Genomic DNA, 10,965 nt, shown 5'->3' on the forward strand with positions numbered 1-10,965 from the left:
AGAATAAGTTTCCACCACTGACAGAACAGCTAGCTTTCATAAGACTTGATATGAAAATGTGCTTTTTACATTAACTCAAGGTCGACAGGATTCAAGGACGCTTCTTCAAGTACCGTAAGTACATCAAAGTTAAATTATTTTGTGTGTGGTGTATATACTTCTATTTTACAATTCTGCATAAATGAATACATTTCTTAAATTATAAATCACCATAAAAATCCATTTTTGCTTTAACGGAATATTCAGTGTTGTTCAGTACAAGCTAATAATCGACAGCACTCGTTGATTACCTGCTAATTTCTCTTAGTGAGGCACTTACAATGAAAGTGAATTGTTCAATGAATCCATAAACGATTAAATACTCACTGTTTTAGAAGTGTAGCCACAACACGTAAACGATATGAGTGTTAACATGATTTAACAAACCCATTTCTGTGTACTTATAAAAGTTATTTCCAATTTTACGACTGTTGCCACGCTAAAAAAAGAGGGTAAAAAAACTTAAAAGCTCAAATATTGCACACATTTTAACGGAGTAATTAATCTAAGTGCTTTATAATATAAGGTTCACATTTCTTATTTTATATTATTCTAAAAACGACTGCTAGTTGGTCAAACTGGTTAATAGTGTCTACGTTAAGGCAACTGGACCCCCCCCCTTTCCAAGACGACGTGGGGCGATTCGATTTTTATTTTATTGCTGTTAATTAACAAATTAACAAATGCTGTCAATTGAATTTGTATTGAACCTGGCAGCTGGAACAGTCATACACTAAACCTGTTTGGATGGTAAACACCTTGTGCAAGATTCTTCACGATCAAATATTTACATGATAAATGTCACTAATATTTTCTTTTCACAGCAGAAACTCACTGACTTTCACCTCTATCCAGATGGGGAACCGAAAAGCAGAATACTAACCAAAACAATGAACAATGCATTTATAGCAATTCTAGTAAGTCATCTTGGCAGTTGATGTGAGCAGATCTCTCAAATCTTTAAAAACCTATTTACCCAAGGACCACAACACCATGGAAGACCAATTCCGAAACAATTTCCAGCGCTATCTCTTCACACCCGTCCACAGTCTGGTCTTGTTTTTCGGATTGATTGGAAATCTCGGAGCTTTGTATTACTTCATCTTTAAAATCAAACAGAAATCTCCTTCAAACATATACATCATTAACCTGGCGGTGGCCGACATGCTTTTCTTGTTCGCTTTGCCATTTCGTATCCACTACCACCTCAATGACAGCAACTGGATATTTGGCGATGCCATGTGTCGCATCACCGGCACGATCTTCTTCGCCAACATCTACATCAGCATCAGCTTCATGACCTGCATCTGCCTGGACCGTTACATCGCCACCCTCCATCCTCACACCTACTTGAAGCTTCGCAACACAAATCTCAGTGCGCTGGTGAGCACTGCCGTGTGGCTGGTTTCTGGGTCGGCTATGTTGGCGTTCATGTTAACATGCCCATTATCAAGCAAAGAGAACATGTGTTTTGAGCGCTTCAATAAAAAAGAATGGAGCGACTTGGCGCCCTACAGCATAAGTAGTCTAATTTTTGGATCCCTTCTGCCCTCTGCGGTCATCCTGATTTGTTACCCCATCGTGGCCCGTCGCATCGCCCGCATCAAAAACTCCACCGGCCGTGGGGCACGGCGGATCATCTACGCCATCCTAACCATCACACTTCTGTGTTTCCTTCCTTATCATATTGTTCATCTTGTGTACCTCTTGACACGCTTGGGAGAGAACGACAACAAAGACGAAGAGAATACTGGGATTTTCATCCTCCGTAGGCTGACCATGGCTCTGGTCAGTCTAAACAGCATCTTGGACCCTCTTTTGTACTACTTCGCCACGGGTCACTACAAGTGGAGGCTCAAAAGACTGAGGCTGAAGAAGAAAACGGGTGTTTATTCCATTTCCAATGGCTTTTGAGCTTCTGAAAGCTTAGTTCCAACTGAATTATTTCAGTTAGAGGCAGGACAGCACATAAAATTCATCTGTAAAGCCAAAAAACTGCAATATGGACTCCAATGTGGCTTGATGAAACTGAGTCAGGATTTTTCTCACATAATTGTACTAATACAGTGCAAAATCAATGAGACTAGACTGATATATTGGCCAATATTTGGCTCTTTTGAAATAATCTTGGCAGCTTGGCTGATTCCCAATTGAGTCAGTTCTGAATTTTATTGACTCATTTCAGTGGTTCATGCAATTTTTTTATTTTTTTTTAATTTTGTGTCATTTCATATTGTTGAATTATTACATATTAGATGTAAATGTCTGTATCATCACTGCATTTGGTTTCAAATTCTGAATACTGACAATTTTTTTAAACTTTGTTTAACTTTTATCTACAGCTAAGAAATAAATATATTTTCACAAATTACTCTCGGTCAATTTTACTAAAAAAGTCTTTATTGTTATTTTATTTTTTAAACAACGACAAATATTAAATGTCATCAAGTGTCACCACAATCATGAAGGCAGACCTTTCTTCAACAACGTAGACAAGAAACTGCCCAATTCTTCATCCTGATGAAGAACAATGAGAAACAGGTTAAAATAGTACATCTCAAAACCTAAAATGTAATATATACACACTTCAAAAGTTTTTTTTTTTTTAAAGAAGTCTCTTATGATCACCAAGGTTGCATTTATTTCAGCAAAAATTCAGTAAAACCAGTCATAATGCAAAATATTATTACACTTTAAAATTAGAAAAACAGATTTCTATTTTAATATATGTTATATTATTCATTAATAAAAATGTCATTTATTTCTCTGATGCAAAGCTGAATTTTCAGCAGCCACCACTACAGTCTTCAGTGTCACATGATCTTCAGAAATCATACTAATATGCTGATTTGCTACTCAAGAAAAAGTTATTCTTATTTTTTCTGCATTCTTTGAAGAAAAGAAAGTTCAAAGGAACAGCATTTATTTGAAATAGAAATCTTTTGTAACATTATAAATGTTTTCCCTGTTATTTTTGATCAATCCATTGCATCGTTGCTGAATAAAATTAAACCAATTAAAAAAAGAGGTCTAAATAAGTACAAGCTCTGAAACCACTAAGCGTGTCTTCGTGCGGTCAGAGGCGTTTCTATAAGATGCAATATTGGACAAAAGTAATGTAAACCAAGCGAGAAGGTGACACCACCTTGTTGCAGTTTCAATGGCAATCCATTTGTGCCAGCCTGCAATATACTGAAGAATGTTATTTTATGGTAATATGTTTGTTTTGCCAAGCAGTTGGCGATACCAGTGTTTGCTTGGAAACATAAGTGCAAAAATTTTCCCTTGTAGGCTGTGAGGTGCTGTAAATTCCACTAGACCTGACCACGAGCCAAAAACAAAAACAAGTGCAGTTTTCCACATACACAAACCCAAAATAGAAATTAAAAGTATTTCGGCTGTTTGAAAACAGTTGATAATATAATCCATATTAAATTATGAAGGTAGATCAGTGGAGATTTAGTTAATTACATGTTTGTTCACCTGATAGCTCCAGGAGAGCAGAATCACTTTGAGGTTGGGCTCCTCGGCGGAGGACGTCACTTTAATAACGATGGATTCCACGATGACGGTGCCGTCTGGGACGTGCTGGATGCTGTAACTTTTCAATACACTGTAAGAGAGAACGAAAAACAGACTTGACCTCTCATGAAAACCTTTACGAAAGCATGAACCACATACCTCATATTTGCCCATATGGACTGGCATTTACACTAAAAGTGTTGTTCACTGAGGGGCGAACATTTGGGTGAAATGACTCACCAGTATGTGAAGTACCAAAAATGACTAAAGATGACAGCCATGAAACATTTATTTCTGCTTTATTTCAATTAACAAAATGTTTTTAATAGTTTTAACCCTGTTACATGCAGGTGAGAAGGGCATGATTAACTGCATTAATTTAGCAATAGAAAAGTGTGTGTGTGTGGTATAGTTCGCTGACCTCTTGAGGTGCGTGTAGATGCGGCCGAGTGTGTCGGTGTCGCTGTGGGGGTCGTGGAGCTGCACACGACAGGTGAAGCGCAGCTGATGTTCACTGAGACCCAGTTCTTTAAGAGCCTGTTCTGGAGAAACCAGCCGCAGACTCTACACAGACACACATATTCAGAAAACGTCTGAAACCTTATATTACTCAAATAAATGATGAACCTAAAGAGCCATGTTGACTTACATTATCCTTCATTATTAACGTTCCATGCATGGTGCGAGGTCTTTTAACATCAGGCAATGGACCTGTGAGAAAGTTTCATAAGAAATCCTGTTATTTTATTTATTTGTAATTTAATGTTAATATATATATTTTGCAGTTAGTGAATGTGTCATACCAAATGAAAGTAAGCACAAAAATCATTCAGTTTAATTCGTGCATGCTGTAAAATCAATAATGCATGCTTTTAAGGGATCCAGAAAGTTGTGTATAAACTCAAACTAAAAGAGGAAAAGCAGAATCTACAAGATGCACATAACCACATGACAAAAAGTCATGATGGCATTTCTGTAAACAGGTCAAATAAAGGAGTCAGTGGGAGTCAAATACCTCCGAGAGCCATCTCTCTCTTCAGCAGGTTGAGCGAGATGTCCACGGGGACACTGGGGTTCGTCACTATGGTCGTCGTCTCTCCATTGGCTGGCATATAGCAGCTGATACCTGCATGGGGTAAAACATCAGCACAGAGAGCAAATGTAACAAACACTGAAAAGTACAGTATTAATGTGATCATATTCCACAATTTTGTATTGTTTTTTTTTTTTTTTTTACCCCTAAAGTTCTCAAGAATAAATCACACAACTGGAAATTAGCAAGCATGCTGTACAGTCCAAAGTTCAAATGTATTTTGAGAAGCTGCAGACTTACTGAACTCCTGCTCGATCTTGTCTTTGAGGAACTCCATTTTCTTGGCCTCTCCGTGCACCAGCAGCATGTTTTTGGGTTCTGCCATGCGGATCAACTGCATGATGCCTTTGGCGTCAGCATGAGCACTGAAGGACATGTACTCCACCTGTAGCTTCACATCCAACTAAACACACCGCATACAATACCAGTCAAAAGTTTGGAAAAATTACGATTTTTTTAATGTCTCCAAAGTCTCTAATGCTCACCAAGGCTACATTTATTTGATCAAACATACAGTAAAACAGTAATAGAATTAGAATTCAAAATAACCGTTTTCTACTTGAACATATTTTAAAATGTAATTATTCCTGTTATGGCAAAGCTAATTTTTTTAGCATCCATTACTCCAGTCTTCAGTGTCTCATGATCATTTAGAAATCTTCCTAATATGCTGATTTGCTGCTCAATTATTATTAAAATATATTACAATAGTAAACAGGTCTTTTAAATTGCAATAATTCACAATATTAAGGTATTCATGGTATTTTTAATTCAAAAAAGCAGCCTTGGTGAGCATAAGGGACTTCTTTCAAAATATAAAATAATGTTTTCCAAAAAAATAAAGTACTCCATACTTTTGACTGCTAGTGTATGAGACTTAAATACAGAGATACAGATGTAAATTATAGAGGTTTGACATAAATAAACTTCAGGTGTGGTTAAAGAAAACTATAGGAAACGGTGGATAATATAAACTACAGATCAGAGTTCTCTGATGCCATCTAGTGAAGCTCAATTAAAATCAGTGTTTGCAGTGCCAATTATTACCGTTGCTCTTCCTTCCATCTCCAGTTTTTTCTGTCCGTTCAAGATCTTATGTCCCACAGTGCCTTGCACACAGTACCCTGGCATGATGAGCTAAGAAATAAATATATCAAACTCAAATATATCTTCTATTTCGATTAACAACTATTTGAGCCAGAACGGGCTTTGAATGAGTTGACGTGGTAAGCAAGTCTCAGTAACATAATCTGCCATTTCATAAGGAGTCTTACCATGTTCTTTTCATTGCCAGCCCATTTCTTGAATATCTGTAAAGATTGGCCAGCATGCAACATTCCAGGGGTGGCAAACACAACCTGATGGAACAGAATATCAATGTCTCTCTTTTTACATATCATCATGAACTCATCTGTTCCACTTCTCATCAATCTATCAATTATTTTTGACAATTCTGTAACAGCATAAAAAGCTACAAACTTCATTTAGCTCTAACTAGGACTCGGAGTAATTAGCAAAAAGAATCAGTTCTTCAATTCTGAGGCCTTGGGAATCAAGATTCAAACCAATCCTCAAACCTTTTAATTCTTATCACCAAAAAGATGAACTTTTCACTGATTTATTCTGTGATAGATGAAACATCCTATTAGTGGAAAATCATTTACATATTCAAATTTGAACATTTTAACAAATTGTTATATTTAAATGTTATTTCTGGTAATACTTTATTTTGATAGTCCACTTTAGACATTCTACTAACAGTAAGTAATTTATTCAATTAACTACATGTCAACTAGCAGTCATTAGAGTATTAGTAGACTGTTTGTTTAATATTTTCTTACACTTTATTTTCTTGGGTCCACAACATACAACATACTGACTATGGGAAACTTTGCAAGTATATGTCAGCTTATTCTACTAAATCTAAACCTAACATAACAGTCTACTCTGAGAGTTAGTAGACATGTAGTTGCAAATTAATGAGAATTATTTGACATGTAGTTGCAAAGTTACTTATAGTTAGTTGAATGTCTGCAGTGGACCATCAAAATAAAGTGTAACCTTATTTTTTTTATTATTAAAATAAGGAAAAATAGGATATAAAGAAATAAGATTTAACAAATATCATGTTTAATATTCTGAAAGGCTTCTACGGTACATGTATTTAATCATCATCATCATCATAATAATAAATTATAATAATAATAATTTTATAATAAACATCCATTAATATTGTATCAATTATTAAAGTATATGAATTATCAGATTTAAAATGTTCATTAATATTAATTGTAGAATATCAGATTTAAAGAAATAAGATTTACAATTTTCATCAATATTATTTTTTTGAATACTACTTAATATTCTAGAAGGTTTTTACAAGTATCATTTAATAATAAAAAAGATAATATTTTTCATAATAATGCATGAATATCTCTTTGTGGGCTTGCAGAGTCTATAAATGGTCTGTTATATACGTTTCTTTGAAGACGTCTTACCATAGGTCCAGGGTTATCAGCATATGAGCGATCAAAGGCTTTGATGTGCTTGAACTCGAACATGTTTCTTTGTACGAAGGTCTTGCGGATCTTCTGATTGGTCCAGGTGATGAAGAGCTTGTAGTAGTGATTGGCTTTCTCTGTCAGTCCGGTGGAGAAGTAAATGGGGGCTTTCAGATTCATTCTTTCCCTGGTAAAATGAACAGCCAGCAATTACACACAATTCTGGTCCAGCACTGAGTTTATGAGTGTTGCAACAGAATTTGCTATAATAAACCTATTCAAAGCAATCCTAGGCAAGCAAACAACTGTACAAGCTCACCAAAATGTTTCCAACAGAATACAGAGTTCTTGTGCTCTTCCCAAAGCAAACACTGGAATCAAGACCTAAAACAGAGACACCAGGATGAACAAAACCAACACACATCTGAAAACCTATTATTAAAAAAAAGGATAGTTATGGCTTTAAAATCTGACTGGATGAGCTGACGCATACCAACTGAATTCTACATATATTCATGCGCCTTAATTACCTTCCCTCCTCTTTCCACAGTTTCATGAACCTTCTTGAGGAAATCTCTTTCCCTGCAGCGTTTGGAGTCTCTGATCGTGGTGGCGTATGTGGACTCTGATATCAGAATATCTGGCCGGCATTTGTCAATCCAAGCAGCTCTGAGTAAATAAAGTCAGAAAATTTTAACCTGACTCAATTTAACTTGAATTAATCTAACCGAAATGTACAACCTGGAACGTACATAAAACAGTGACAAAAGAAGAGATTTTACTCACCCTAAATGTCTGTCTGGTGTCATGTTGTAATCACCCTGTACAAATAGATTCAGACAGAATTTGCAAATGATGTCAACAGCTGGAACATCATAAAATTGGAATATGTAATAAGCAATGTGACACTCAACTGTGTAGACGACAGACTCTAAGCCGACTTTGATTTGAAACATGGCGGCTCCCAGAACATGACCTGCATAGTACGCTTTGATCTCAAGCTCCTCATCTACCTAAAAAAAAAAAATAAAAAAAAAAAAAAAACAATTCAATAAATAAGTCAGAATTCAAAATTAAAAAATAAAAATGCTTAAGTAACGTTCTAGTTTAAACATTTTCAGTGGGGAAAATTTACTACAACAAAATCCATCCATCAGAATATTCAAAAATAGTCTACATTTAAACAAAAACAATATTATATTTAAAATATTATTTTTATATATATATATATATATATATATATATATATATTTAAAATATAATTATTTTATTACAATAAAGAAAATAAGGATTTAAAGAAATACGATCTCAAAATTTCATGTTTAATATTAAAAGGTTTCTACATGCATAACTGAATAATAATAATAATAATAATTAATATTATTATTATTAAACAATAAAAATCCATTAATAATAGATTTAAAGAAATAATTAAATAATAGATATAATAATAAAATAATTAAAATGTATTCATTTTTATTTAGAATATTAATTAATAAAATATTTATAAATTCACGTAATGTTTTTGTTTGAACATTTTGAATAAGGAAAATTTCTTAAAATCATTAATAAATTAACGATTAAATTTCTAAAATTACTTACATTAATGAATTTGCTAAAATTAATTGTTATTTTTATTGATAAAAATACATGAAATTAATTTATTTTAATTATTGTAAATTAAAATAAAATTCACTAAACTAACTTTACCTGAACTGTTTGGTGGAGGTTGAGTGGCACAACTTTCTTCATGCAGTCTTTGATCATCTGTGAAGTGAAGAAGTTGGTCTCTCCCTTTTTGTCTACTGTGATCTTTCTGAAGTCCTCCAGCAGGATGGGGCAGATGGCTTTGGTTGGGTGGGTCATGTAGATGGGCCCGTCGTAACCCACCATCTCGCTCATGTAGGGAAGAGCACCGCAGTGATCCAGGTGGAAATGACTGAGGAGGAAAGAAAATCACAGTGGAGAACAGGAAAACTCAAGACAACAGTCACATAACACGTAAAATACAAACTAACCTTATAATAACACAGTCCAAGAACTCAGTGAGGCGACCGTTTTGAGTAATGTAACTGAAATCTGGGAAACGTCTCTGAAAACGAACACAGAAAATGAAGGGCATAGTACTTAACTTGTCGACTATTATACTCAAAATACACACAAGTGAAGATAGCAATAATTGATGTAACGCACATCGTCGTTAAAGCCCATATGCATCCCGCAGTCAAGCATAATGTTTTTGCCACCGATGGAGACCAAAATACAGCTGCGGCCGACATCCTGACCAGCCCCTGCAAGACAACAGATACACACACATTAAGAAGAACTTTAGAATTAAATGAATTTATATTATAACATTTACTTGTTATGATATATATATATATATATATATATATATATACAAGTGTTAAGTGTGTGTGTAAAATTAACACATGACATAAAATGATAAGATAACAAAATAATAAGTACTAATATCGTTGATTCCTACAAATTACAATATTATTTGTTAAGCATTATATGTTTAACAATTGCTTATTTATGAACGTTGTTAAGAAGTGCTATTGAAAAAATTAAACAAACGTCTTACCTAAAGGCGTAACTTTGATATCAGGCATCTTGACAGCTTTGAAAAGCTCAGAAATTAATGTTTTATGTTTACAAGAGACTGATGGTCAAACACTAACTGTACATTAGCCGCATATGAACACTTGATGGGTGTATGTCAGTCAGCTCGCACACCAGCTAGGGATGTAAACCAAATGTAAAGACTTTAAAAGCGTCCAAAAAGTGGATGCTTCAGAAACAGGTTAGCACAACAAGCTAAGCACTTTCACGCCGCCGCCATAACGCCACAGAACAAGAGAGTAGAATATCAATATTGCATCGATGTGGGCGTGACTTAATGACGCAGTCGTTCTCTATCGTTTCTAAAGAATAATTTTCTTATTTTAAATCTTTACTTTATATTTTCAATTTAATGGGTAATAAAGTCTTTTATTATTATTATTCAGGAGTAAATTACTATCAGATCCACTAGTGAAGCAGACTAAAACGGACATGTCACGTGGTAACTGTTACTTTTCACAGCGCTGTTCAGTTTGGACCAATCACGCTCGTTTGTGATTTCTGGACGAGGATTTTTAAAAATAGTTTTCATTCAGATTCAGAGCCGTATTTAAATTCCGTTGTCAGACACAAATATGTAGAGTATATACATATACTTAAAAGATTATGCTTTTCGATGCATAAGTGTCTCGAATAAAACAAACAGCCTCCATATATTTGAATGCGGCTCAATGGAGAATTCCACTTTCTGAGCCCTCAAGCGCCGCCTCGTGGAAGACTACTGAAAAGCGAAGATTGGACGTCGGTGCGTGATTGCGTCATCTTTAATCCCATTGGTTAAAACTTACTAAACAATCGCAGCGGGCCAATCACACGGAACTTCTTGTCATGTGACATGAAAAACTTGATTGATTGGTGTTGCTTACGTTGCTTAAAGAACGCAGGAAGATCCCGGAACAAATGATTAAGAGCAAAGCATTTACAGCGATACGATCCCAATGAAGAAACACATAACATACTTTTATTGAAAATTAATATAGGATTTATTTAGTCGATTCTGTTGTTAGAATTTGTCATGGTGGTTTAATTAGAAAGAACAGACATGGCAGCTACATTCAGTCTTCAAAGGGTTTTGGAAACATTCAGATCAAGTCTGAGTGAGAATAAGGAGGTTTACATTAAATATTATATAGCAGGATGGCAAGAGCTGGTCTCGTGAGTACATGTTTTATATTATGGTCTTGG

At 34.8% G+C, this 10,965-nt stretch overlaps 3 protein-coding genes across 5 annotated transcripts in view; 2 read left to right on the forward strand and 1 right to left on the reverse strand.

Moving 5' to 3' along the window:
- Positions 1-2,409, forward strand: LOC306860260 (uracil nucleotide/cysteinyl leukotriene receptor-like). 2 transcript variants are annotated; one of them, XM_079401862.1, is made up of 2 exons: positions 1-114; positions 867-2,409. In XM_079401862.1, the coding sequence occupies exon 2, from the start codon at positions 1,033-1,035 to the stop codon at positions 1,951-1,953; it is 921 nt and encodes a 306-aa protein (XP_079257988.1). In that variant the 5' UTR covers positions 1-114; positions 867-1,032; the 3' UTR covers positions 1,954-2,409. The 2 variants fall into 2 exon arrangements, with proteins under 2 accessions (XP_079257988.1, XP_079257989.1); XM_079401863.1 differs by having other exon boundaries at positions 864-2,404.
- ints11 (integrator complex subunit 11) lies at positions 2,259-10,034 on the reverse strand. 2 transcript variants are annotated; one of them, XM_079401861.1, is made up of 17 exons: positions 9,743-10,034; positions 9,349-9,446; positions 9,174-9,247; positions 8,866-9,094; positions 8,070-8,168; positions 7,942-7,976; positions 7,686-7,824; positions 7,475-7,539; positions 7,153-7,342; positions 5,929-6,012; positions 5,702-5,791; positions 4,895-5,057; positions 4,577-4,687; positions 4,211-4,272; positions 3,983-4,125; positions 3,523-3,652; positions 2,259-2,556 (listed from the first exon to the last, which is right to left on the reverse strand). In XM_079401861.1, exons 1-17 carry the CDS (start codon positions 9,768-9,770, stop codon positions 2,500-2,502), a joined length of 1,797 nt encoding a protein of 598 aa, XP_079257987.1. In that variant the 5' UTR covers positions 9,771-10,034; the 3' UTR covers positions 2,259-2,499. The 2 variants fall into 2 exon arrangements, with proteins under 2 accessions (XP_079257987.1, XP_079257986.1); XM_079401860.1 differs by having other exon boundaries at positions 2,426-2,556; positions 3,511-3,652.
- A 603-nt stretch (positions 10,035-10,637) lies between these two features.
- The window catches only part of LOC306860254 (ceramide-1-phosphate transfer protein-like), a 1,558-nt gene continuing 1,230 nt past the window's right edge, over positions 10,638-10,965 (forward strand). The window contains exon 1 of the mRNA XM_079401856.1: positions 10,638-10,935. Coding sequence (XP_079257982.1) covers positions 10,823-10,935 — 113 coding nt within the window. The 5' untranslated portion in view covers positions 10,638-10,822. The remainder of the gene's footprint in view (positions 10,936-10,965) is intronic.

This window comes from Barbus barbus (assembly GCF_936440315.1).
Source record: "Barbus barbus genome assembly, chromosome: 41".
In the NCBI taxonomy this organism is placed as follows: Eukaryota; Metazoa; Chordata; class Actinopteri; order Cypriniformes; family Cyprinidae; genus Barbus; species Barbus barbus.

Excerpts from the sequence above, each read along its gene's own strand:
- LOC306860260 (XM_079401862.1), top strand. The coding sequence starts at position 1,033 with ATGGAAGACCAATTCCGAAACAATTTCCAGCGCTATCTCTTCACACCC.
- ints11 (XM_079401860.1), bottom strand. The coding sequence starts at position 9,770 with ATGCCTGATATCAAAGTTACGCCTTTAG. Across the intron at positions 4,688-4,894 it reads CAAGATCGAGCAGGAGTTCA|GTATCAGCTGCTATATGCCA; the intron begins GTAAGTCTGCAG and ends TACCCCATGCAG. Across the intron at positions 4,273-4,576 it reads GAGAGAGATGGCTCTCGGAG|GTCCATTGCCTGATGTTAAA; the intron begins GTATTTGACTCC and ends ACTTTCTCACAG.